General features: G+C 44.8%; 2 protein-coding genes and 3 non-coding genes across 12 annotated transcripts in view; 1 reads left to right on the plus strand and 4 right to left on the minus strand.

Moving 5' to 3' along the window:
- The window catches only part of Dennd2b (DENN domain containing 2B), a 154,698-nt gene extending 139,674 nt beyond the window's left edge, over positions 1-15,024 (plus strand). For 7 of the 8 annotated variants that reach the window (XM_027942317.3, XM_071616396.1, XM_071616397.1 and 4 more), the window contains 9 exons: positions 2,185-2,262; positions 2,497-2,637; positions 6,373-6,521; positions 9,956-10,133; positions 10,421-10,462; positions 11,717-11,828; positions 12,493-12,732; positions 13,580-13,666; positions 14,249-15,024. In XM_027942317.3, coding sequence (XP_027798118.1) covers positions 2,185-2,262; positions 2,497-2,637; positions 6,373-6,521; positions 9,956-10,133; positions 10,421-10,462; positions 11,717-11,828; positions 12,493-12,732; positions 13,580-13,666; positions 14,249-14,283 — 1,062 coding nt within the window. In that variant the 3' untranslated portion in view covers positions 14,284-15,024. The remainder of the gene's footprint in view (positions 1-2,184; positions 2,263-2,496; positions 2,638-6,372; positions 6,522-9,955; positions 10,134-10,420; positions 10,463-11,716; positions 11,829-12,492; positions 12,733-13,579; positions 13,667-14,248) is intronic. The other variant, XM_071616402.1, reaches the window with a different exon arrangement.
- Positions 15,025-20,690: 5,666 nt separating this feature from the next.
- LOC114098284 (small nucleolar RNA SNORA3/SNORA45 family) lies at positions 20,691-20,808 on the minus strand. The gene has a single exon (XR_003583718.2). It is a non-coding gene; the product is annotated as a small nucleolar RNA SNORA3/SNORA45 family (small nucleolar RNA).
- Positions 20,809-21,839: 1,031 nt separating this feature from the next.
- On the minus strand, positions 21,840-23,943 carry Rpl27a (ribosomal protein L27a). The gene is made up of 4 exons (XM_027942328.2): positions 23,725-23,943; positions 23,392-23,467; positions 22,820-22,994; positions 21,840-22,013 (listed from the first exon to the last, which is right to left on the minus strand). Exons 2-4 carry the CDS (start codon positions 23,421-23,423, stop codon positions 21,885-21,887), a joined length of 336 nt encoding a protein of 111 aa, XP_027798129.2. The 5' UTR covers positions 23,424-23,467; positions 23,725-23,943; the 3' UTR covers positions 21,840-21,884.
- On the minus strand, positions 22,110-22,240 carry LOC114098282 (small nucleolar RNA SNORA3/SNORA45 family). Its single transcript, XR_003583716.1, has one exon. It is a non-coding gene; the product is annotated as a small nucleolar RNA SNORA3/SNORA45 family (small nucleolar RNA).
- Positions 23,142-23,271, minus strand: LOC114098283 (small nucleolar RNA SNORA3/SNORA45 family). Its single transcript, XR_003583717.1, has one exon. It is a non-coding gene; the product is annotated as a small nucleolar RNA SNORA3/SNORA45 family (small nucleolar RNA).
- Positions 23,944-27,016: the final 3,073 nt, after the last annotated feature.

Genomic DNA, 27,016 nt, shown 5'->3' on the forward strand with positions numbered 1-27,016 from the left:
CTTTCCTCACCCCCATAACTGGTCAGCATAATAAAGGGAGTAGTCCTGTCTGGTAAAGCTACAATCTGAGCAGAGACAAAGCTCTAAGTTCCTTCTCTGGGATACTGGGAGAGATACCTTGAATGTTAGGAAAAGATTCTGAGTTTTAAAAACAAAAGCCATTTTTCTAAGAGAAGAGTTTTCCCAATTCCCTTCCTATCAGTCCTGGGAAATAGATTGACGTAGAGTACTAGAGGGAGGGCTGGGCCCAGGATCTAGTTCCTATTGAACTCTCCCCAGAAGTCACTGGGTTGTTGATAATATTCTGGGGTATCCAGGTCTTAGTGGGAGAAGCTTGATAGGAGGATTCTGGCCATTCATTTAGAAGCACTTCTCACGTACCCACCGGGGGTCAGGCCACATGCTGATGAGTTCCTAATCTCAAGGAACTTTAGCTGGTCTAGTAGGGGAAGCCAAACTTTGAACATTGAAGGAAAGAGCCAAGGGAATAAACCTGCTTAGGACCTATCATGTTCTAAGATAGACACTTTAAGTATGTCTCGGGTTTTTTGATTTGTTTGGTTGCGCTTTTCTAGCCCTTATAATAGTCCAAGGGATATTATTTTCCCTGATCTATAAATTAGGAAGTTGAGACCCTGAGGTGAAATGACTTGCCCAAGGACACATGGCCAGTGAAGGACAGAGCCAGAATTGATCCAGGTCCTTTATTACCAATCTGGTACCCTCGGATCTCCTCCAAAAGATAGTTTGAGGAGAAGGCATATTGAATGTCCATTGAGTGGAGTTGAGGGGATATAGAATAGTCCAGATGCCAGGTAGTCGAGCCAGGAAGAGGCCAGCGTGTCCCTGGATCCCCTGGGCTTGGAGAGGAGCATTTTGAAGACTGCCTTTGCTGGAGAATCGATGGAGCAGAACTGTTGCTCTGCAGTGGGCCTGCTGCCCCCAGGGAAGAGCATGTTTGTCCTGGCGTGCTCAGAGAGGGCCTGCACTGGGTCCCTGCCAAGGGGGCTGGCACTAACTCGGCATTCCTACAGATTGGACACAACGATTCTAACCCAAATCCCACATACTTGATTTAATCACTTGGGGCTTTAGGGGAGGCGGGGGAGAAGGAAAGAGAGAGGAGTGAGTTTCAGACCTAATATGGACAAAAACAGATTCTGCCTTCTCTTTAGATCTGTGACGTGTGGCCAGCAGGTTTGGAGACTGAAATAGCCCCATCTGCATTTGCTTAGCAGCCTGCATGAGGGGCCAGCACCTGCTGCTCTGCTCCCTCCCTTGCCAGGCACTCCAGGCCTCTGAGTCTGGAGGCAGCAACAGGGTCCTGCCAGTTCCAGTGGACTGAATGGACTCTAGTGAACTCACCCCCTCTACTTGAGGGGGCTCCAGGCCTAGGGCGCTCAAAAGTGCTTATCTCCTTCTCCAACCACCCACCTTTTAAATTCTGCCTTCTTTTTGATCTTCACTTCATAGAATATATCCTGTGTCTTTGTGTCCGTTTCCCTTCCTTCGTGTCAGAAAGTAGCATGCTTTGGAGGTTAGACAATAAAAACAGAGGCCAAAACAGACTCCCAGCTCCACAGCTTCTAGATGCATGATCTTAGGCAGCAGTTTAATATTTTTGAACTCAGTTGCTTTATCTGTAAGATGGGGATAATAACATTTAATAAATAATAATTCCATCCTCATCTGTTTTCAGTTTGCCTTCCTAGAACAGGGGTGGATCAAGAAAAAGAGAAAAGAGCAGTGACAGAAGGAATATTTTTCAGAAAGTCCCTTATTGGAGGCCATAAGGCTATGTGGCTTGCTCCAAAGAACATACACAAGTCCTTCCCACTGTCATCTAGGCTTAGGAATATAAATCCACAAATTATCCTGCAGCCTTTGCCAAACTGCTTTGTCCTTTGCCAGCCGTTGTCAGTGTCCTGGAAGGAAACATGGAGCCTTGTAGAGTTTGGCAGGAGCCTGGCTTCTTGGGCTAGAAGACCCAGCAAAGGCTAACATCAACCTCCAAAGAAAAGCATCCTTTTTGGGGGGGACCTGGTTGAGTGTACAAGAGGCATGCATTCTTCCTCCATTGAAGGGCAGTACTTAGTCTTCTATTCTCAAGGAAAGCAGTGAGCTATGGTATTCATACATTCTCTCTGTCTCTCTCTCTCTCTCTCCCCTCCTTGTCCTGGCCAGCCAAGTGGGAAAGGGCCTCGGTTGCCAGAGGTGTACTGTGTCATCAGCCGCCTTGGCTGCTTCGGCTTGTTTTCCAAGGTAAGAGGCTCTGGCTTGCTCCCCTTCCCCCAGCTGACAGCTCCCATAGGACCATCTGCAGCCAGCTTAGATGAGAAAACCACCTGTGTGGGATGGGGAGGGGAGACAGAATGCAAGACCAAGTACAAGTGAGCTCTCTGACTCCCTCCTTATTCCCAAACCTGGCTCTCTACCTGAGGTGGGAAGGGCAGATCTTGACATCCTTTCACTTTGTGCTGCTGGTGGTGGGCACAGGTCCTAGATGAGGTGGAACGCCGGCGTGGGATCTCGGCTGCATTGGTCTATCCCTTCATGAGAAGTCTCATGGAATCGCCCTTTCCAGCCCCAGGGAAGACCATCAAAGTGAAGACATTTCTGCCAGGCGCTGGCAATGAGGTAAAGATTTCTGCTGCTCCTCTCTCTGGCTCTGGGCTGGCACTAAGTAGGTCCTGCAGCTGAGGTTACAATCTCTGGAAGATGCAGAACATGACACCCTCCTCGCTCACCACATTCATGCACTTAATCACTAGGGACTGGAAAAGTGACTGTAAATGTTGCCCAACTCTCTACTCCTTCTAGGGTCATTCTCTGACCTGTTGTGCTCCACCTTCCCTTTTCTTTTCTATTTAGTAAATATTTACTGAATGTGTGCTCTGTCACAATTAGGTATTATACCAGACATTGGGCCATTTAGTTAGAGAGACAGGGCTGTTTTCCAGGAGTTTCTAGTCTAATGGGAGATCCTAGTTAAATATATACTTCTACATATAAATAGATGATTTCTAAATATGTTAAGAGACAAATGAAAATATATGATCCTATGAGAGTATTTAACAAAGAGTTTGCTGTAGATTAGAGACCCAGAGAAATTACTCCCCTAGAAAGTGACATTTTATACGGGATCTAGCAGTGAATAGAAGGTGGCTAAATGAAGTGGAAAGAGGGAGACTGAAAGAGAAAGGGCATGGATGGGAGATTATTCTAGGTAGTGGAAATAGCATATACAAAGCCAGGAGCTAGGAAAGAACATGTGTCAGTTAAGGAACTGAAAAAAGGCAAAGGATGGTTGAAAGGATGGGGTAGAGAGTGGATAGGCAGGCAAAGACCCAATTAGTGTTCTTGCTAGGGTGTAAAACAGCCAAGTTAAGGGTTTTGGATTTTATCTAAAAGAGGATTTGATAAGATCTATAGGTTTTTGAAAGGCCATTCTGCTGTACAGATGACAACATAGGGAGACCAGCTAGGATACTGCTGCGGTAGTATAGGCAAGAGACGGTAGTAACCTGGATCCAGGAGTGGAACTGGAAAAGTGACTATAAATGAAAAGTAGATGGATTTGAAATATATGTTAGAATTAGAAGCAATTACCCAGTGTTTGATTGGAAATAGGGAATAAATGTTAATGGAAACTTTTAAGCCTGAGTAATAGATAGGGCAGAGAAAAGATCCTAGGACTAGGTCCTCCAGTGAGGAATGATCAGGTGAGTCTGATACCACCAGGGGTCAGGATGAGGCATGGCAAAATGCCTGACAGGAGTGAATTTCAGAAGGGGGTGGGGGTCCAGAAGCCTGGGTAGAGTGAGTTTTTCTTTCTTTCTTTTTTTTTTTGGTACTAGGGAATGAATCCAGGGGGTGTTTAACCACTAAGCCATATCCCCAATCCTGTATATATTTTATTTAGAGACAGGGTCTTGCTAAGTTGCTTAGGGCTTTGCTGAGGCTGGCTTTGAACTTGTGATCTTCCTGCCTCAGTCTTCGAAGCCGTTGAGATTATAGGCATGTGCCACTGTGCCTGGCGTGTATAGACAACTTTTTGAGGTGGTTGGCTGTGAAGAGATAATAGGGAATGGGGGACAGGAGGTGACAGGAAATGAGGAGCCAGGGGAATCTGTTAAAGACAACTGTTTAGATGCTGGAGGATTGCTTGGATGCTAGAGGAAGATATAGGAGAGAGCAGGGACAATGAGACCGACACTGAGAAGACACAAGTGGTTAACTCTTCCGGGGAAATGACTTTTATTAGGGGAGGAAGATAGGACTGTTATTTGTAATTTTAGATTCTCATCTGATGTTACCTGTTTTCTCAAAATAGAAAGGACAGTCCTCCTCTTGAGAGTAAGAGGTGGGTGTTGGATTCTAGGAGTTGTTAGTTGTTGCAGAGAGTGGGAGAGGGACCAATTAAAAACATAGGTTTGTTGGGCAGTGATAAATACCCACTGACAGTCTTTCTCATGGCTTCTTTTTCTCTGCCCTCCCATTAGAGGGACTTTAGGCCTGATGAGTGGTCTGGGGGTAGGACAGCTGTCCCTTCCCTGATAGCCCAATGTTGTACCTGGCAGTTCTTCAGGATCTGGCCTAGCTGCCTCATGGGACTTGTTCTCATCTCTCTGACTTGGATTACTTAGGGTTCCTGAACGCTGCTTGATTTTGCTCAGAAGAAGCTCACCTTCTTTTCTCTGCAGAGTCTAAGTCAAACAGCCTTTGCTCTGAGATGCTTCACTATCTCTCCCCCAGCCCAGGCCTTGGGCCTTTCCTATATGCCCTGCAACTTTTCCCCTATGCTAACACCAGCCTCAGGACTGTGATTGATTGTTCAGGTTCACTCAGCTCCACTGGATTGTAATCTCAAGATCTCCTTGAGGGCAGGGATGAATGAAAAGAGGGCATATAAGCATTCTGGGTGATTTCTGGAGGGCCTGGATACTCTGGGACAGTGAGAGAGTGGGTGGGTGCTGGAGAGCAGAGCTTGTTGAGCTACATACGAGGCTCTCAGAAGGGACTTCTGGGGTCAGGGACTGGAGAAGATATGGAGGGACAGGGACTGGAGAAGATATAGAGGCTTTTGGCAAAATCATGGTGTAGAGCATTCCTTCCGCCCATGTTGACTGAGCACTTAGGGTGTCCCTAGCATCATACTAGTCACTGGGCCTTCAGGGAATTCACCATCTGGCAGAAGAAACAATGTAAACCAATTATTGCAACCACTTGTGTCCATTTTGCTGCTTTTCTAGGGCTCAGAGGAATGAATACTGAGCTAGGAGTTAGAATTCTTTCATTTGCTTAGACCTCAAGGAACAAATGAGGTGGCGTGGGGTAAATACCCTTTAAAAAGAGTTATCTCTTGCTGGGGATATCTGGTGCAGTGGTAGCATGCCTGCCTAGCATACTTTTGGCCCTGGGTTTGATCCCTAACCCAGAGAGGGTGGGGAGAAAGAAGAGTTAGTGCTGATATCATAGGGCTATAAGAGGGTATTTGAATTTTTCACCCCAGTTCTCAGGAAGCCTGTTGCCCACAGACACTGAAGAACAAAGAATGAGACTAGGTAGACCCCAGCCACAGCTGCTTTGGCACAGCCTCAGTATTAGTAGCTGATCCCACTGTCATAGCTGGGGTCATTTGCTACCCCTTACGCCCATGACTGCCCCCAGAGAAGTCCCCCCAGAGCTGTGGCACTGACCTTGGAACAAACAGAGTTTGCAGGGAGGACAGCTAGGCCTGGCCCAGCCCTGATAAAGATAATCCTGCTTCCTGGCAAGGTTTTTAGACTAGCTAACCCTTGTGTTTTCCTTGTCCCTGGCATGAGTCTTAGGATAATAGAGATAAAGGCCAGAATGGCCTCTGGAAGGAAGCTGTAGCAGGAAAGGGAGGGGAAATGGCAACAAGGACAGCAGCATTGCCTTTCCACAGATAGCTGAGACCAGAATCCTGGGATGTGGAGATGTTGCTCTTCTTATGGCCTGAAGAGCAATGATGAATAGTGGTGTCTGATTAGCATGTGGGCCAAGACCTTTGCTTGGGGAGAGGAGCAAAGGATGGGGAAGACTGTGCAGATGAGTCCTCATTCTTTTTATCCGTAAAAGCAGTCAACTCTCCCTTTCCTAAAATCCTGTATGTGTCCCTTAGTTCCATCTCTGGAGCCTCCCCACTTTCACAGTTAACTCTCTTGCCTGCAGGCTGGTGTTTGAATACTATGTGAGCAGAGCTATAGCCTTAGGGGAGGGGAGACCAGGCCTTATTGCTTAGTGGTGGGGGCTTTGGGACCCTGGGAAGGACAGGATGAGAAAGGCAACAGCTGCCATGTGCCCCCCAACCAGCCTGCTTCCACCCACTTCTTTCTTGTTCTCCCACAGGTGTTAGAGCTGCGGCGGCCCATGGACTCCCGGCTGGAGCATGTGGACTTTGAGTGCCTTTTTACCTGCCTCAGTGTGCGCCAGCTTATCCGAATCTTTGCCTCATTGCTGCTGGAGCGCCGGGTCATTTTTGTAGCAGATAAGCTCAGGTAGGGCCCAGCAGGGCATGGAAGAAGAGGGAGGAGGCAACCCACTAATTAATTCAAGAGATTACCAGTCCTAGTTGTGTGCCATACTGTAGTATTGGTGTGTGGGGTGTGTGTGTGTGTTAAAATCCAAATAGAGAAAAGTTTGCAAACCTGGGAAGAGAGGATGGTTGAAGCAGCAGCGTTGGAGATCACAAAAGATGGCATGATTCAGAACCCAGTGGAGTACTTGGCCTGAGGAAGAAGAAAGACACTTCTTTGCAGCAGCTACAAATGCACAGCTGCAGATATATTTATATGGAAAAGAGTAAGAAATGGAGATTTCTGACTGATGGCCACATTCCCTCTGGTGGGAAACAAGGGGCACCTTTGTGGGAGATAGGCTGAGGAGGGTGGTGAACTCTAGAAAGAGCTGTTGTATGAAGAGTGTTGAGCTAGTCAGTGAGGAGCTGATTGAGGTGTACCTGGAACAGGCAGTGGAATGGAATGGCCCAGGGCTGAGTCTTGGGGGAGAAGGATGAGGTGAGTGCATTGAGGATGATTGCAGAAGGTTGGCCAACCAGACTGGGGCAAAGATGTCCAGGGACTGGAGGTACCAGGGAGCTAGGGGGAGCTGGTTTAGGAGAAGTAAGGAAATAACTGGTGGATCATAAGTCTTGGTCCACAGTGTTGTCATTTGTGATTTTAGAGGTAGAGGTCTGATTGAGACCATGGGAGGGGTGGCAGAAGTGGATAGTCACTGAACATGAAGTATTCAAGGAAGGAAGAAGACAGAAACCTTCATAGTAGCTGAGCTTTAAAAAAAAGTGTGTGTGTGGGGGGGGGCAGGCAGGAAGAGGATACAGTGTTGGCGATGCTGTGTGTTCTTTTTGTCAGACTCTTATCACAAGCACTGGTTTCTCTAAAGTGGTAGAATTCATTCAGTCATTTAGACAGTAAGCTACCTGCAATATGCCATATCATGTATCAGGTGCTGAGATGAAGGTAGTGAAGAAAAATTCTCTTCCTGGCTTGTCCCCCATTAAGTCCCAAATCCCTGGGATATTTCCTTCTGTATTTATGAGGGGGTAACTGAGAAGAACAGGAGAAATGGTTTTCTAGTTGCTTTCAGAGGGAATGGGGGCAGGAACCCAGGTCCTCATCCCAGGAAAATAAAGGAAGAAAGCTAGAGCTGCTGACTCAGAAATAGCCAGGGTCTAGGACAGTGCCCTTCACATGATCTGTCAGCCTCAGTGCTTCTGTATTCCATGGTCTAGGTGTTTCATGGCCTGTCAGGTCTTTGTGGAGGGACCCATCCTAGCAGCTGGAATCAGCTGGGTATAGCAACGCCTGGAGACCCCTGCCTCTTCTTTCTGGGGCATGTTCATTGTCAGTCACAAGGCCCCTGGCTACCCAGCTATGGTGCTTGGGCCTGGCCAGACTGTAGTGGCCCTAACAGAGCCTGGACTTTGAGGTTTCCTTTCCTGAAGGTTTTGCCCCCACTTGGGGCTGAGCCTCCTCTCTGCCACCCCCACCATAGCTCAGCTCCCATAGGGTTGTTGAATACAGCTATTGTTTCCGGTAGTTGCAGCTGCCTCTGAGCCCATTCCAGAAGGAAAATACTCCAGGGTACTGTTCTTGGTCCAGTCAACATTTCAAGTTCTGCCTGTCCTGGGTCTTAGAAAAGATGTTTGTTCTCCTCATTTTGGTCTACCTGATTAGACTGGGGAAGGGTGGGCAGCCCTGTGATATGATGGAATATGGAGGCTGAACTGTGGTAGGTCTAGCCAGCTAATGCAGCTCATGTCCACATTTTAGGTTTTCCACAAGTCCTTTATCACTCTGGAATTGTTCTGATATATTTGTGCGAAGATGGTTTTGCATTAATTGGCCCTAGAGGTTTTATGAAACCTTTTGCCTCCAAGCTTTTGGCTCCTTGGAGGGGATTGTGGGGATCAGTGTGTCCTCTGAGGCTGATAGCCGCCCCCCCCCCCCCCCCCCGCCTTTTATTTTCAGTTGTAGATGGACACAATATCTTTATTTATTTAATTTATTTTTATGTGGTGCTGAGGAACCTTTTATGTGCTAGGTGAGTGCTTTACCACTGAGCTACAACCTCAGCCCCTGATTGCCCTTTTCCAGGTCTTTCCAGATGACTCTCATGCTTTCTCTAGGGTAGAGGCTATCAAGCCAGGACATGTGTCTCTGTCTATAGACCAAGTAGTATTTTAGGTGTCCAGAGGGGGGCAGGACAGCCATGCAAGGCCCTGGCTGACAAGCATTTGTGAATATATAGAGGTCCTTCTAGAAAAGGGGGTTTGTTTTTTTCATAGATGGGATCCAGGTTCCCTCTCTGGTGGTAGTTAAAAGTAAAGAGTGAGAGTCCTACCACAGCTGCTCAGGTAGCCAGGGCTTTTATGTCTGATAGGTGGGGTCAGTGATGCAGAGGTAGTATCATGTTTGAAAATGAGCCGGACTATAGGACCCTGTGTCCTCATCTGTCATATGGGCCCTAAGAGGGAGGTTTTTTTTTTCCCTTGTTGTTGTTTTGTTTTTTTAATGAGATGGGGATCTTGCTTTTAAGGGATGATCTTTGACTTTCCTACTAAGTGATGGGGGCCCTTGAGGCCAGTGTTTTTTCTGTCTTTACTGGATCCCCACACCAGTCCTCAGCACTTGTGGGGACTGTGTACCTACTTGTGCACAGTCCCACTTCTGTGCACCCAGTCCCACTTCTGTCTCTCATTGGTTATTCAGCTTGACTAGTATCCCTGTGGGTGTGGAGCCCCCTCCAGGGCAGGAGAGGGATGACCTTATAGGGACCTGAGAGGAAAGAGGGGAATGGGTACCTTTAGCCTGCCAAGAATGGTACGAACCTTACCTTCTGATTTCTCTGCACGCCCTCCTCAGTCAGATGATTGTCATCGGGAGGAGTGGAAAGCAAGAGGGCAGAGCAGTAGTAGTGTTGGGCTTGGAAATAGCAAAACAGGTTGTGTCCCAGTTCTTCCACTTATGATCAAACTGACCCTGATATCTCTGGCCCCAGCTTTGAAATGTGGAACTGGTATGATGACCTCTGCAAGACCTTCTGGGTCTTACAGACTATTAATTTGTGATGAACTCTTGCCCATGTTACCCTTTGTACTCCCCGTCTTGAGCTGATAAATCCACCAGCTCAGGCCTACTTGTGCACCTGGGTGGCCCTTTGTGTGTGTGTACATGTATGCAAGAGAGAGTCCCCAAAAAGAGTAGCACCAGTGTCCTTGAAGCCCTTAGTAATGGGTAGGCACGGCTTCTCCACTTTTAGGGGCTGACTCAGACCCCTGAATCCCATTAGCATTTTTGTTACACTGGGAGGTTTAACATCAAAATGTGTCCTGAGCTCCCAGCAGGCTCTAATTACCCTTTTCCTAAAGTGCTGGGCCTGGGCTCAGGTGTTCTGTCTGTCTGTCCATTAGTACCCTGTCCAGCTGTTCCCATGCGGTGGTGGCCTTGCTCTACCCCTTCTCCTGGCAGCACACCTTCATTCCTGTCCTCCCGGCCTCCATGATTGACATCGTCTGCTGTCCCACCCCCTTCCTGGTTGGCCTGCTCTCCAGCTCCCTCCCCAAACTGAAGGAGCTGCCTGTGGAGGAGGTGGGCTACCTAGGGAACCAGTTGGGGGGAAGGGTTGTGGGGGGAAGGAACAAAGCCCTAGGAGAACAGAGGGGGAAGGGAGAAAGACTACTAGGAACTTGTGGCCTCTAGGCTTCTCTATCCAAGTTCTTGTCCTCTCTTGCCTGGAGGTTTATCCCTGCTGGAACTATTCCTGACATCTGACCCTGGGAATATTTGGGGGTGCGGGGGGGGGGTCTGGAGGCTTGGCAGAGGGCATTGCAGGACTTATTCCCTGAACCACTGCCACTAATGACTCCTTTTCTCAGGCACTGATGGTGAATCTGGGATCTGACCGGTTCATCCGACAGGTAAGAGCAATGTAATGCAGACAGTGCCTACCCTTGGCTGGGTGCTTGTCAGACTCAGGCTCCGAAGCATCCTGCACCATCATGCAACTCAACTTTCACAGTCTGTCTGCTGAGCTCCAGGCTCTATACTCACAGTAGACAGGGCCTGGAGAAGTTGATCTTGACCTCAGCAAGCCTTTCTGGTTGGCATCATTAGCTTCTGGAAGGCAGTATGGAAGTGTGAACAACAGGGCCTGGGAGTCTGAAGACTTGACCTCTGGGCTCTGCCACCTTTGAGCCACATGGTCTTGGACAGGCCTCTGAACTTCTCTGAGCCAGTGCTCTCATCTGCAAAGCAGAGATGGTGATAATACCTGCCTTAAAATGTTGCTGGGGATTACACAGATCACTAGAGTTTGCTTTGTAATTTCAAGTTTGCAATCATTGTTGATAACTGTAGAAAGCCTTTATTATTCATGGTAATCCTACTGGCTTTCTATAAGGAACATACCTCAGTGTGTCTCCTCTGGGATTGGACAGTCTATTATTACATTCCACTGATAGAGCTGAGGATTCCCACATGCAAGATATCAATATATGGACACTGAACCAGAATGTAGACAGGAATGACAGCCCAGCCTCATATAAAGGTTGGGCCAGTCGCCCTTTCTTGAGCTCACTGTACTTTACACCTGAAGAGATGGAGAAACATTGATTTTGGCCATGATGAGCTCTGTCATTTTTTTTTCTTTTACGGATTGAGCCCAGGGATGCTTAGGTGCTTAAGCACTGAGCCACATCCCCAGCCTTTTTTCTTTCTTTCTTTCTTTTTGGAGACAGGGTCTCACTAAATTGCTTAGAGCCTAAGTTGCTAAGGCTAGTTTTGAACTTGTGATTCTCCTGCTTCAGCCTCCTGAGGCACTGGGATTATAGGTGTGCACCACTGCACCTGGCAATTAAATTGCTTGTCTTTTTTTTTTTTTTTAGTACTGGGGATTTAACCCAGGACCTTTCACATGCTAGGCAAGCACTTCACCACTGAGCCACATCCCTGGCCCTTTTTCTGATATTTTTTAATCTTTGTAACCTGGGCATGTTTCTAACATTTCTGTGCTTTAGTTTCTCATCATAAAATGAGGCTGATAATATAGTATTGGAGTTATTGGGAGAATTAAATGGAATTTTATATTTAAGTTTTTGTACAAACTTAACATACAGTAAATATTCATCAATCTCAGCTGTGATTATTATCTCTGTGTCTTCCTTCTCCTGCAGATGGATGATGAAGACACGTTGTTACCTAGGAAGTTACAAGCAGCTCTGGAGCAGGCTCTAGAGCGGAAGAATGAACTCATCTCCCAGGACTCAGACAGTGACTCCGATGATGGTGAGAAGGCTTCCCTGGCAGATCTGGCTCTGGTCTGTACCAGACCTTTCTGGCTAATAAGGCTCCAAGTGTAGGACCTTGGTCTCACTCTAGTACCTTTTCTACTCCAGGAGGTTTTGGAAGGAAAATCCAAAGACATGGCAACAACAGAGTCTCTTTTGGCTGATAGGAAACTAATTGGTCCTCCTCTTCAGCTTGCCATAAGCCACTGCAGGAGATGGAAGGAACTTCCTCTTCATGGGAAGCCAGGAAAATCACTTAAAGTGAGGGATGTGGGGAAAGTGATGCTGTAATCTCTGATTTCTACTTTCATTCATTTGCAAGCATTTGCTGAAGTACAATTTATGACCTCAAAGAGCTCAGGGGTAGTTTACAGCCTGTGAGCACTAGAGAGTTTCAAGAACAGATAAGTGGGGGCTGGGGTTGTGGCTCAGTGGTAGAGTGCTTGCCTAGCATGTGTGAGGCACTGGGCTTGATCCTCAGAACCACATAAAATAAGTAAATAAATAGATAGAAAAATAAATAAATTTAAAAAAAAAAAAAAAGAACAGATAAGTGGCGCTGGCTGGAAGTTTTGTTGGGGAGAGGGAGACTACACCAACCAGAGATTGGGAGGCCCTATAGCTCTCAGCCTGAACCTCAAGATTTGTTTTTTCCCTTCCAGAATGTAATACCCTCAATGGGCTTGTGTCAGAGGTGTTTATCCGGTTCTTTGTGGAAACTATTGGGCACTACTCCCTCTTTCTGACCCAGAGTGAGAAAGGGGAGAGGGCCTTTCAGCGTGAGGCCTTCCGCAAGTCTGTAGCCTCCAAAAGCATCCGCCGGTTTCTCGAAGTTTTTATGGAGTCTCAAATGTTTGCTGGCTTCATCCAAGACAGGGAGCTAAGGAAATGTCGGGCAAAGGGTAAGGCCAGAGGAGCTTGGGATGGGGGTTATGGGCCTTCTTCTCTAAACTATTTTTGCCAGCAAAGCTGAATAACTAGCTACTGTGATGGAAGCTCTTGGATGTCAGCTAGGGTTGGACTTTTTTTCTTCTGATAGAAATTTTCAAGGGGTTCTCTTCTTTCCCTGTCCCAGTAAATGCTTTTCACAAGGCTGTGCACAGATGGGAGCCATGTGGCTAGATAGTGGGATTACAAATGCTCCACCTAGGAGCATCCTGACACTGATTGCTCAGATAGCTATCTTGTTCAGAGAAAAGAACCAGGTTAAGAAATTTGGAAACTTCTGAAGACCCAGGGGTTAGGAATTTCTTTAGAGATAATTAGACTAGCTGTGTTAGGTTGTTGGGAGTCCCCATTCAAGGCTAGATGGTTATCTGTCTCTAGTTATTTTAGCATCTCTCTAGCATTTTTTTTTAACCTCAAGACTTCATATCTAACCTCAAGGGATATTATTTCTTCTGTCCACTGATACTACCTATTTAGTTTAACAAAACTGTTGGGAACAACATGGTAGAATTGTAAGAAGCTAGAGATTTCCACTGTGGGCTGCTCTGAAATGTAGAACAGGATCTTCACCATAATGTGCACCCCAGGCAGGCTATGGAGGGTTTTCTTGCTGTCAGTAGAGAACATCTATGAGATGCTACTTATAATACTTTAGATGAGCCAGTCTGAATTCTGATAAAATGTTCTTATGAATTATAATCCCAGATGCTTTACTTGTCTTTTGGCATATCTGACCCATGGTTCATCATACAGACTTCCAGGACTGTTCTTTTCCATGTTCCTATTTCTTCTCTTAACCAGGTCTCTTTGAGCAGCGAGTAGAACAGTACTTAGAGGAGCTCCCTGATACTGAGCAAAGTGGAATGAATAAGTTTCTCCGAGGTTTGGGTAAGTAGATAAATGATATAGATATTCATCAAGGAGGGAGAGCATCTGCATCCCCAAACACTCTAAATTAGTGACAACAGGTATTTATGTAGTGCCATAGAGAGCAGGAAGAAATATCTTGGGGAATGAAGAGAAGGTTCCCAGCCATTACTCCAAGGGCATTTAGCCCAAGACTTACCAAACTTTAGAACAAAGAGAAACCAAGGATTATCACCTAAGTCTTTTAGGATGCTTGACTTCCTGTATGAATATGAGGATTGTTAGGACCAATGAGCTTTGCCCTTCCAGTAAATCTCCACCACATCAAGAAGCTCAGCCAGCTAGATCACAGAATAATAGCATCTCTCAGTTTAAAGGGAAATTGAGGCCAGGCAGGTGAAGTGGCTTTCCCAAAGCCACACAGTGATTAATACTTGGTGCCCTTATTTTGGAATGTTTTCACTACACTGATGAGAGCTATCATAGCTGTACTGTAGTTTTTCTAATTGTTTCTTACTGGTAAGGGTAGGGTTGCAAGGAGTGGGAATGAGGTTGGAAGAAATATCATTTAATATTCTTACTATTGCCCTCTCTGGCCCACAGGCAACAAAATGAAGTTTCTTCATAAAAAGAATTAAACCCCTTTTCCAGTAGCAGAGTCCAATGCCTTGCAGAACCTGGAGCCTAGGGAGAGGGCCCAGCCTGGGACTTTCTGGGCTACTGCGTCTGCTCTGCTCCCACAGACCCACCTCCAAGCCAGCCCACCTGTGCCTTCACCATATCCCAGGATACTGTTTGTAAATAATCTGCTGTAAGCTTTCTTTTAACTGTTTTTGTAACAAGCAAAGAGAATCTGATAAATATTTGTATATTCCCAAGTGGCCGGGTGCTTTCCTGCCCTGTCTGAGCATGGATGGAGTTTTGCTGGGTGCTGGTGACTGGCCAATTATGTGCAGCTGACTGTCTCAGCCAAACCACTGATCTTCCCTGGAGGCTTTTGGCCTGCCTGCCTGCCTGGGGCCCCTGCTGCCAGTCTTGGGCTCTGGAGAACGAGTGCTATCTTGTTATGATGTACAGGAGGACTTTTTTTTTTTTTTTTTGAATCTTAGAGTTTTATATTTTTTTCTAGTAGTCCCCCTCCCCTAAGCCTCTGTTTTTGAAAGGCAAAGGCCATTCATTTTCCATTTGCAACATGGCATCAGGCTCTTGGGCCTGGTTCTCTCTTGTTCCTCCTCCCCCCAGAGATGGTCAGTGAGTCGTGGGAAGCCCAGCCCCCAGCTCTGCCTGTGCTCTCTGGGCCTGGCTCCCAGTCAGTGGTGGCCATGATGCGGTACAGGGCATCCCTCCTTCCCACCATCTACAGGTGTTCTCAATAAACAATGTACAGTCATTTGGGCCCAAGAGCCCATGTGTTCCTTGGCTTTATTATCTGGAGTTGTCTCTTCTGGGAATGGGCTGAGACAGGTCAATCAGGGATGAAATACCATCATGCAGGAAGCTGAGCACTTGATAAGGGGTTAGTTTTATTATGGGTCACTGACCACCCCTGATATAGAGTTCTCTTGGCCTGGTTGTATGACAGGTCTTACATTGTTCTCCTTCGGCTTCCCTCTCCAGTAGCCTACTTTTCAGACTCAAATAGAGTGTTTCCAGTGATGGAAATAATACTTCTTGCCCTCTGCCTCTATCATTAGGTGAATCTTAACATTTTGGTATTCATTCTGAAGCCCTTAAGACACCATTGGGTATCCTGACAACCATTGCCAACCCTGGGGTGGCTCATACCCTTGACCCATTGCCTGTGATGCTTCCATGTCATTCTGTGAATAGTTTTTCCTTCGGAACCCTCTTTTGCATCCAGAAAGTCCTAGTATATTCCATGAAGAGGAAGGAAAGAAGCAGGGTGGGGGAAAATGGTGACTCAGGCTCTCTACCCACCAAGACCTTGAAAATAGAAAGTAGAGACCTTGAAAATGCCCAAGATGAGGCATTTATGGAACTCTCTTCACTGATTCTGGGTTTGGGTCTGGTAGGATTGAACTGTGAAGGTTTTGTAACCTTCCACCATAGCCTATTTAAACAGGAGTTTTCTTCCCTCATCTCCACTGACACCTACACAGGTCCCAGCCTGTCCCTAGAATGGGAATCATAAAGCCAAGTTAAGTGTTTGTCTTCTGAGGAGACAAAATCACCTTCTCTGGAAAAAGCTTCCTACAAAATTGGCCTTGGCATTTGCCAGGAATAGAAAGGGAGGGATTGAGGCCTCATAAATCTGGGTTTTCAGTTGAGGATGAGAAATAAGAGGGATTAACTACAGGCTGGGGGAGGAGCTCAGTTGGCAGAGTGCTTGCCTTGAATACACAAGGCCCTGGGTTCAATCCCCAGCATAAGGGGAAAAAAAAAAAAAAAAGGACTAACTAGAAAATTCATAGTAGTGTGTAGCAAACCCCAGTACTCATCACTGTTAACTCAGCCTGGGCTTCATGACAGAGGATGATTCCTTAATAAAAATAAATATCTGGTTCCCCAAAGGTGTTCTTGCTCTTTCTCCCTAACCCTGTCTTTTTTTTTTTTTTTTTTTTTTGGTACTGAGGAATGAACTCACAGGACTCAACCAGAGTGAGCCACATCCCCAGCCCTATTTTGTATTTTATTTAGAGACAGGGTCTCACTGAGTTACTAAGTGCCATGCTTTTGCTGAGGCTGGCTTTGAATTCTTGATCTTCCTGCCTCAGCCTTCAGAACCACTGGGATTACAGACTTGTGCCAGCATAACCACCTCCAACCCCTTTTTATGTGACCCTAAAGTACCTTCAGACATGTGATCAGGTGACAAGACAGAGGTGCAAATTATTATTGTTTTTTGTAAAGTTTGAAACATCTTAAAAATAGTCTATCAACCCTGGGTGAATGCCAGAAGGGCATGTCTCCTTCCTCCTGTGGCTGAAGCTCTTATCCTAACTTAGAAAATGGACATTGGCATACAGTGGCTTGCTAGAGTCATCACTATGGCCAAGGCACAGCTTTATGGGGAAGGGTTTGAATACAGTTGGTCTAGTTTGGAGTTCACAAAAAGTGTTCAAGTCCTCTTTCCAAGTTCTGCTTTCATACAATCTCTAGACCCCTAAACCAAGGACTCAACCCTATAGATCCAATTTTTTTCTTCCAAATAGCAAGTACTGTAACTCACCTCTTCATTGTCCTGAAATGAAATCCATAGACAACACAACTTTTTTAACTATAAGAAGAGAAATAAAAAGAAAGTAATTTGTTTTAAAATAAATATGTAAATGCTTGGGCACACCTGTACTAGAAGATACAATGAAGTTACATATCTAAACCTATACATAGAATCACTGTGAATATGAGTTGCATATTATGTAGGCAAGTATGCTGTATTAGCAATCATATCTGATTTTGCTCAAAGGAGTTTTCTGAAATCAATATTTTTTTGTGTGTGAGTACTGAGGATTTAACCCAGGGGTGATTTTATTATTGAGCTACCCAGACTTTTTATTTCAAAAGACAGCGTCTTGTTAAATTGCTTAGGGCCTTGCTAAGTTGCTGAGGCTGGCCTCAAATTTATAATCCTCTTGCTTCAATCTCCATGCCTGCACTTTGTAATGTACAAGATTACCCTGGAATCCTAGAAAACTGGAAAGTATATAAAATCTCTGGGTGGGGAGACCTTTTTTTTAAAATATTTATTTTTTAGCTTTTAGGTGGACACAATATCCTTATTTTATTTCTTTGTGGTGCTAAGGATCGAGCCCAGTGCCTCATGTATGCCAGGCAAGCGTGCTACTACTTGAGCCACATCCCTAGCCTTGGGGAGACCTTCCTAACCTGTAAATGGAATTTAAATTCTAAGTTGTATGTTTGTTGTGAAGGACCAACCCACATATTGCAGAACATTTAGCATCCCTGGTAGCTTCCCCCATATGATTATGACAAAAACCAAAAAGTGTTCTGAAGGAGTGTTGTGATTCACACTGGATAGTCTGGAATTAGAGCATTCCCCAAAATAAGCCTAATTACATTCACAGCACACACCTCCCCCCCACCGCCCTTTGGTGGTGCTGGAGATTGAACCTAGGACCTCACAGTACTAGGCACTCTACCACTAAGTTACACCCCCAGGTCCCTCAGTTAAATTTTTGTTTTAAAACCCTCTTTATATCACATGTGTATTACTTGTCTTGTACAAGTAACTTACAGGAATATATAAATGGTACTTAAAACAATTTAAAGTGGGAGTGAAAATACAATAAAAATTGGTATATAAAATAAAGCCAGCAATAAAATATACAACTTAACCTATATTTTTACCTCGGAGTGGTACACAAAATTATAGTTTCTACAACCAGATGTAGTGATATGCATTCTAAAAATTCTTAAATTCATTTGCCTGTGGAGATCGTAAAAGACGCCCTGAAAACTGGAGAAAAAACTTTTCATTAATTTCTGTAAGCTTTCTAAATTATTTTTTGTTCATTTATGTCATTTTTAACATGAAATATGCATTTGGTTTAAAAGCGACTACCAAAACACCATCTTCCTCCCTTGCTTTCCAAAGCTCAGTAAAGGAAATTCCTTTTATGTTCTTATAGAACATTTCCAGACGAGCGTTTTCTTTTTTAGCTTAAAAGATGTAACAATCATCTTTTAAGGCAACTGAAACACTCTTGGGGTTTGTAAAGTCCCTTTTTGAAAACTGCACAAAAATACCACACCTTCTGTTCGTAAGTGCCCTGAAGGGAACTCCGATGAGTTAAATCTTCCCGCCTTGCCCAGGAAAAACCAGTGTTCCAGCAAAGCAGGTTGGCTCCACCCTCTATCGGAAGTGACTAGCTGTGTTTCCGGTCTGGTCCGACACGGTCCCCAGAATTAGATTTTCACACAGGAAGTGGTTGGGGGGGGGGGCGGGGCCCGAAGGGAGCCGCTTCTGAGCTCTGGGGCAGTAGCGCGAGGGCATTACTGTCTGGCGGTGCGGGTGGGAGAAAACAGCGGCAAAAGGCTCCAACCACAGAAGGCCCAAATAAGCCTTTTAGTTCAGATGCCGGTCATTTTGCCTTCAATGTAACTGCTTTCAACTTGTTTCAGTCCCAGAGGCTGTCTGATCATAGGCTAATAACGGGAATATTTACTTGAACTAAAAGCATACATCTGGTGATTTTGATTAACTGCATTTGCAAATTGTGTGGCATTTTCTGTTAAGTACTAAATTACAACTGCAATTGGGATTTGGATGAAAATCTATTCCAAGAAATACGTATTGGGCTAGAAATCACATCCTTTGTAATCCAAGTTTATTAATGATTGGTTTGTCAACTTACCATCCTAGTCATAGTTTTCATATTTTAAGAGGGATGTGAACAAGTTTCAAGCCATCAAGTCAGAGATTATCACTGATAAAGCCCTGCTTCCCACATCTGGGAGGACCTTTCCAACCCCAGTACTAGTCAGCCCTGAATATAGTGCTAATGAACCTTTATGCCCATGGGATAGGCCAGTCAGTACTTGGGCAGTCTCATGAAAAAAATACCAGTGGTTGTAGGCTCAAGAAAGCACTACAATTCGGGTGTATTGGGACTCCAAGCTACTTCTTAGTCTGGTCCCAAGTAGGACACAGAACCAACTGTTCTCACAATTAAAAAAAAATTTTTTTTTTTAGTTATACATGGGCACAATATATTTTATTTTTATGTGCTGCTGAGGATGGAACTCAGAGTCTCACATGTGAGAGGCGAATGCTGTACCGCTGAGCCACAACCCCAGCCCCACCCTTTTTTAAAAAAGTATTTTTAGTTGTAGGCAGACAAAATACCTTTACTTCATTTGTGGTGATGAGGATTGAACCCAGTACCTCAGGCATGCAAGGCAAAGGCTCTACCAACTGAGCTACAACCCCAGCCCCTGGTCTCACCAATTTTGTGTTCCTTTAAGTGACAGTTTCTAAGCAGTAGGACCTTTCCCTTTAAACTGAAATATCCATCAAAACATTGTCTAGATCCATAAAGGCGATTCAAGTCATCACATTTAGAGAATAGGATGTTTGGCTTTTGTCACCTAGCCATCTAAGATTAATGCCAAAAGGGCTGGGGATATAGCTCCGTTGGTAGAGTGCTTGTTCACATGCACAAGGCCCTGGGTTCAATCTCCAGCAGCAGCACCACCCCCCCCCCCACACACACACAAAAAAGGCATCTGCCCAAGGTACCTCAGCAGCTGTCCTCTAAGCCAGGATATGAGATTGGCCTGGGGAGGAGTACTGTGACTTCTTTATTCACCTTCCTCCAATACCCCACCCTTTCATGCCTGATCAACATCCAATTCAGTAACCAAATCCTACTATGTCTTCTGAAATTTTACCTATACACCCTCCTCCCCATTTTGTTGCTGCCTTTAAGTTTCCTCAGGCCCTGAAGTACATCCTGGCCAGTCCTTTCTTCTCCTGGCCCATGTTGCACCATGCACATCCCATCTGCCCAACCTTTCCAAATTGGTTTCATAACTCATCATCTTGCTATTCCCTCTGCTTGGACCACTTATTTTCCCATGTGACAAAACAACATGCACAGTAACTAATTCCTTCATCTGCCCCCTTAATAGTTTACACTTAAGGGGCTGGGGATGTGGCTCAAGCGGTAGCGTGCTTGCCTGGCATGCGTGCGGCCCGGGTTCAATCCTCAGCACCACATACAAATGAAGATGCTGTGTCCGCCGAAAACTAAAAAAATAAAAATATTAAAAATTCTCTTTAAAAAAAAAAAAAGTTTACACTTAAGCTAACAAATACAAAAGGTAAATGTAAGCTTTCCATTTTATTTATACAAAGTGCACAGGAGGCAATTTTAACTGAAATTTAAAGATGAGGAATTAGGTTGAGCTTCAAAAAAGTCATGCAGTTCTTGGGTAGAAATCATTTTCCTAATTATAATGGTGCAGTTCCTTGATCTCAGGTTCCATGTTAGAAGCCCTCAAAAAGACCATAATGCAGAGCACATGGAGAGAAGCCAACATTAACTTTTAAGTCCCAGGTAGACTATGTTTCTGATCTGGGCACTAATGGGGACATTAATTGTCCCCCCCAGTGAACCAAGACCAGCAAATTGTACTGTAGCACACCAGGACAAGTTCTGCGTCGGGATGTGACTCTAGTCTTGGCAAAGCACAGACCTCCACGTTATGTTTGATTATCCCTACTGAGTAAAAAGGAAAGATATTTTCCCATCAGAACATTAAGATGCAAACCCAGACAATCCAGTTTTAAGAGTGTCCACTGAAAAAACGTTCCTGACCTCTTACAATTGTCTCCTATTCTTATCCAATAAAGTTTCTCTCCTGTTCTTTGTATTTGATCTCCAATATTCTCTATAACATTGTCTCAGAGAAAATCATGGTTCTCCATATGGCTAAGAGAGTCACTTCTATTAACAAAAAACATCATACAGTATTATTTATGTAATAAACTTCTTTGCTCAGGATCCTAGATGCAAGCTTCATTCTGGGTCCAAAAAAGTTCAAAATTTCAGGAAAAGCCATAAAGCTGTTAACATATCATAATTTATCCTGACACCCATGAGGATGCAAACAAATATTGGTCATGGGTTTTACAACAGCAAAATACCAGCCCTAAAAAAAACACATATCTGGTTTCTGGCCCTCAGGATTTTTCAGTCTTCTCCATACTTCAGACTAAAAAAATTAACAATTTCATGATTATTTTTTGAACATAAAGACCCTTTACAGTTGCTTTGCTGAATCCAATGCATTTTGATATATCCAGATTAAAGATTCTGATTCAGAATATTCTGGTTGTAACTAGAATGGTTTGGTCCAAGATGAGAGAGCCAGTTTGGGGTAGGGGGTCTTATACTCAGGAAGTAAGCCAAAGTGCTCCCTCATCTTAACACTGTCACTGTTTAGCGTGACTGATCAAAGTCTTGTTAAGATCATGCCCCATACAAAAGTGAAGGATACACTCTCACTTGCTGTAAAATTCACTGTATAATACCAGTGGGCCTTTTAACATATTTCAATCATCAACAGTTCTTTCACTTTAGAAAGCCTATTCCCCTCCATGTGTCTAAGACCTATAAAGTAGGTTCCTAACATGAGACTTACAGGTTGTTGTATGTAGAGATTTGTTTTAAGTAGAGGTGCCAAAAAACCTACTTAGACCACAAAGGAAAAGTGTTTGATAGCATTTAATGAACCTCCAGAGCTCTTGGTGGCTTTAAGCCACCAGAACACAGGCACCCCCAACACCCTTAATCTTCTCCTCAGCTCTTCTGCTGAAGAATTTGGCCTTCACGATGACAGGCAGCTTTGGGAGCTTTCCCTTCCCCAAAACTTTGTAGTAACCCTAGAAGAGAAAGAGATTTATAACACATCATGCCATGTACCAATTTCTTGGGGCACATGGAGAGAAGCCAACATTAACTTTTAAGTCCCAGGTAGACTATGTTTCTGATCTGGGCACTAATGGGGACATTAATTGTCCCCCCCAGTGAATCAAGACCAGCAAATTCTCTCCGAGAACTGTAGCACACCAGGACAAGTTCTGTGTCGGGATGTGACTCTAGTCTCGGCAAAGCACAGACCTCCAGGTTATGTTTGATTATCCCTATTAAGTAAAAAGGAAAAGATATTTTCCCAGCAATGCTCAAAGTCCTGACTACCAAAATTGCTCAAAAAGCATTAAATAGGCTGGAAAAAAGAATTTAAAGTTACCTGAACATCTCCCTAGGGTTTGGGCCTCCTTAAAGATTACTTCCATGTTCATGGAAGTTAAAGACTAACAGAAGGTTCTGAAACCCCAAAGATATAAGACTATGAGAAGCAGGGCAATGGCAGTACAAATCAGGAAGACATTCAAGCAAAAATTAATCGAAATTAATTTGAGAGGAACCATTACTCTCCAAAGGTTTTCCCAGAAATATAAGCAAGACATGTGATAGATATGCATTCTCTGAATGTTTACTTCTGAGAGCAAAAATGCACCCAAGACAGAAGAGTGGGGAATAATTCCATTCTGGTCATGACAAATTCTATCAAAAGGTTGTATTTTCTAGCAGGTAATCAGAGAGGTATAGGAGACATTTAAGTGTATCATAACTCAGAATTTTGTAAGGACAAAGGGACTTTATAATTAATATCTAATTTACTCACCGATCGGACTACATCAATTATGGGAGCAGCTCCCGTCTTATTTTTGGCAGCATTTACTCTTGTCTGTTCACTGACCAATGTCCACAATTTATCAAGGTTGACAGTTGGGCAGAAACTCTGGTTCCTCTTTAAGTGGTAATGCCTCATACCAACTTTCCCAAAGTAACCTGGGTGACTGGGAAAGAAATGGCAACCATCTTCATTAAAAAGCTACATTTGATAGTACTCTATAGAAAAATCTACACTTTTCTAATAGAGGTCCCCTAGAGATAGTCAAATACATCATTCCCTAAACGATGGATACAAGTGAATAGTTATTGGTGCATGTCACTAACCTGGTGACTAGCTGTGCCATGAAGCCCACAGCCAGTGAATAAGGTCAGCAGTTATTTTTCGAGGACTGTAGCACACTAAGGCAACAGCCAATACCCAAGCGTGACTCTAGCCTCGATGATGGTTTCTCAGTTCACATCATCAAAAGCTAACTCGGCAAAGCCAGTAAGAGGCCAGCTTCCACCGATGTTCCAGGCTGTCTTTATATACTGTGTAAAACAATGTCAAGAAACACTCACTATTTGTCGAAGTTAATCCTGTGGTGATGCATGCCACCAGCATTACCCCGGCCTCCTGGGTGCTTCCGGTGCTTGCCTGCAGGAATACAAAGCTACAGGATTCACATAACCTTTTCCAACCCCTCAATCCCGCTTAGCCAAGCGGAGAACTTCCCCACTTCTGCGCCGCTTACGCTGTTTCCAATCTACAAACATTCTCTAAAACTGGAATACCAGAAGATCCTTAAATAGGTGGAGAAAAAAGTGAACATCTGTTCAATTCAATCCCTACTCAACCGCAAAAGTCTTACTTCTACGCTACGTTAGTTTCTAAGCCGAGCAGGAGAAACTTACCGATGCGGCCGTGGCCATGGCTCACGTGTCCCCGAAGTTTCCGGGTCTTCCTCAGTCTGGATGGCTGCGTGGGAAAAGGAGCTTATTGATCAAGCCTTTAAATAAGAAGGGTTGGGAATAATGCTTGCCAGCTTGAGACAAGCCTGCAGAACTGGGAACAAGGGCCTGAGTTCTGGAGCATTCGGCAAGGATGAGGTTACTGGCTGGCCCGACGGTTTCATAAGGGCGGCGCCAGGGCACTCCGGCCCTCGTGTCTCAAAGATCCGAACCCTGGGCCTAGCACGCTGCACCAGGATCCCCGCCTCGGATCCGCGACAGCCATCCTGCCCTGCGGCCTGCCACGCGCAATCTGGAAAACCGGGTTATGTGGCTGGGAGGCAAAGTGGGTAGAGCTCCGCGTCTCTGGCTGCAAGAAAGCGGAGGCCATAAAAGAAACACCTACCATGTCGGCGGCTAAGACGAAAAAGGAAGGCCTCAGCGAACTCTCGCGAGGTATCGAAAGTAGGGGGCGGGACCAATTGCCTCACTTCCGGCAAGGAGGCGGGCCTCGGGCGGGACCTCATTGGTCTGCGGGTTTCAGACTCCCGCCGGTAGCATCCTCTTTCTGCGGATAGTTTTGCTCACGGTGAAGTGCTCGTGGTCTGTAGCGGGGAACTCTTCTTGGTGCAGCCGGTTGCATCTGGCTCGGATGCTGAAAATTGTTGAGGAATCTAGGGCTTGGGGAGCTTTACCTATGCGATCAAGGTGTGCCAGGCCATTTCCTGGCGCCCTGGCCCGGGTACCGCCTAGGCTGACAGGGAGGACCTCTTTATCTCTCGGTGCCTGGCCAAAAGCCCCAGCCTTGAGCCCCTCCCCTGCTCTTAACGTTCTGCTCAGGCCGCAGCGAGGACCCTGAGGCGTGCTCACCTGTTCGCAGCTCTTGGGAGTTGCTTCTGCAGAGCGTTTACCGCCTCAGGGACCTGCCGGCCATCCTTCTGAGTGGCCGCTTGCCCCACTTACTTTGCCCTTCTGCTGTCGTCACCGATGTCACCTCAAGTTTAAACAACCACTATGCTTTGGGGATCCAGACATTGTAAATGCTTTTTCTAAACACCACATTTGAATTTTCTCTGGAACCTGGTTGGGATGCCCCCGACTCCTTCCTCTTCCGAACCAGATAACCCCCTTTCAGCCTGCATCCTATGCAAGCATTTCCTTTGTGAAACTTCTACCAGTTACCATAGCTGCTCACTTGCTCAACTGTACTGCCACACAATTTAGTACATAGCTCTTATATAATTATAATATATATATATTAATTTAACCTTCGTTTATTTTTTTATGTAGTGCTGAGGATTGAACCCAGCGCCTCACACAGTGCTTGCTGGTCAAGCGCTCTACCACTGATCTACAACTCCAGCCCCTCTTTTTCTTTTTTTGAAACAGGGTTACACTAAGTTGCTTAGGGCCTTGGTAAATTGCTGAGGTAGCTTCAAATTTGCAATGCTTCTGCCTCAGCTTCCGAATCACTGGTGTTACAGGCATTTTGCACCACTATGCTGGGCTTAATTGTCCACCATTTAAATGCCGAGATTCCTCAGCCTTCTGTCCTTTTCCAACTTACCTTTTCACAGTACTTGGTCACCTCATGTGACTTCAATTCACATTTCTGTTGCTGTGCTCTACACCTATACATTCACTTAATTACTGGTTAGCATCCCTTGGATTCTACAGATAAACATATCCAAAGAACTCACTCTTCCTTGCTCACTAGTGCTTCTTTCTTTCTTTCTTTAATATTTTTTTAGTTGTAGTTGGACACAATGCCTTTATTTTATTTATTTTTATGTGGTTTAAATTTTTTATTTTTTATTTATATATGATAGTGGGATACATTACAATTCTTTTATTATTATTATTATTATTTAGTTTTTGGTGGACACAACATCTTTATTTTATTTGTATATGGTGCTGAGGATCGAACCCAGCACCCCGCGCATGCCAGGCGAGCGCACTACTGCTTGAGCCACATCCCCAGCCCTAGAATTCTTATTACACATATACAGCACAATTTTTCATATCTCTGGTTGTATACATAGTACATTCACACCAATTTGTATCTTCATACCTGTACTTTGAATAATAATCATCACATTCCGCCATCATTAATAACCCCATGCCCCCTCCCTTCCCCTCCAACCCCTCTGCCCTATCTAGAGTTCATCTATTTCTCCCATTCTCCCCCTCCCTATCCTACTATGAATCATCCTCCTTATAGCAAAGAAAACATATGGCATTTGTTTTTTTGGGATTGGCTAACTTCACTTAGCATTATCTTCTCTAACTCCACCCATTTACCTGCAAATACCATAATTTTATTCTCTTTTATTGCTGAGTAATATTCCATTGCTGAGGATCGAACCCAGCACTTCGCAAGTGCTAGGTGAGCACTCTACTGCTGAGCCACAAGCCCACCTCTGCTTCTTTATTTCTTTATCTTGTGAGAGACATCATTGTCCATCGAGATCAGGCCTGAAAAATTGTTCCCAAGCCCTTATTTGCTCTTATACACTATTACCATCCTTTTAATTCTATATCTCTCAAATGTACTTCCTCCTTCAGCCCTAGAGTCACTGTCTTCATTCAGCTCCTCATCCTTCTTCTTTTTTATTTTTTTAGTTGTAGATGGACACAATACCTTTATTTTATTTATTTTTATGTGGTGCTGAGGATCGAACCCAGTGCCTCGCACATGGTAGGCAAGTGCTTTATTGCTGAGCCACAACCCCAGCCCAGCTCCTCATCTTCTTATTTGGAGTCTTCAAACCACTCTGTGATCACATTACCTGCATTCTATCCCTCAGCCAAACTCTCTATCCTTCACATCTTCTATCAGCTTAGTACTCACAAAACATAACTGTCATTCTTTTATATGATCAAAGATTTCAGTGATTCCCTAATAGCAATAGAATACAGCCTACCTACCTTTCCAACCTTACCTCTGATTCTCACCTCAACAAGCTATCTATTGCAGGCATACTTTACTTCTGTCTCCATTTTGCCTTTACTCATGCCTGGGATGTCCTTTCTCTTCCTGACTGCATAGCCTGAATCTTCCTCAATCTTTAAGGGCCATCCTACATTCTACTTCTTCCCCACTCTAGTCCACAATAATAGACCCAACATTTTCAAAGCACCTTGCAATTCACAAATGCATCTGCCTGAGAATTCAGCTCTACCAGTCTCATTTTATGCATGAAAAAAATGCACAGAACTGAGTTACTTGCCGGAGAGTATACAGCTGGTAAGATAC

Source organism: Marmota flaviventris, chromosome 9, assembly GCF_047511675.1.
Source record: "Marmota flaviventris isolate mMarFla1 chromosome 9, mMarFla1.hap1, whole genome shotgun sequence".
Lineage (NCBI taxonomy): Eukaryota > Metazoa > Chordata > Mammalia > Rodentia > Sciuridae > Marmota > Marmota flaviventris.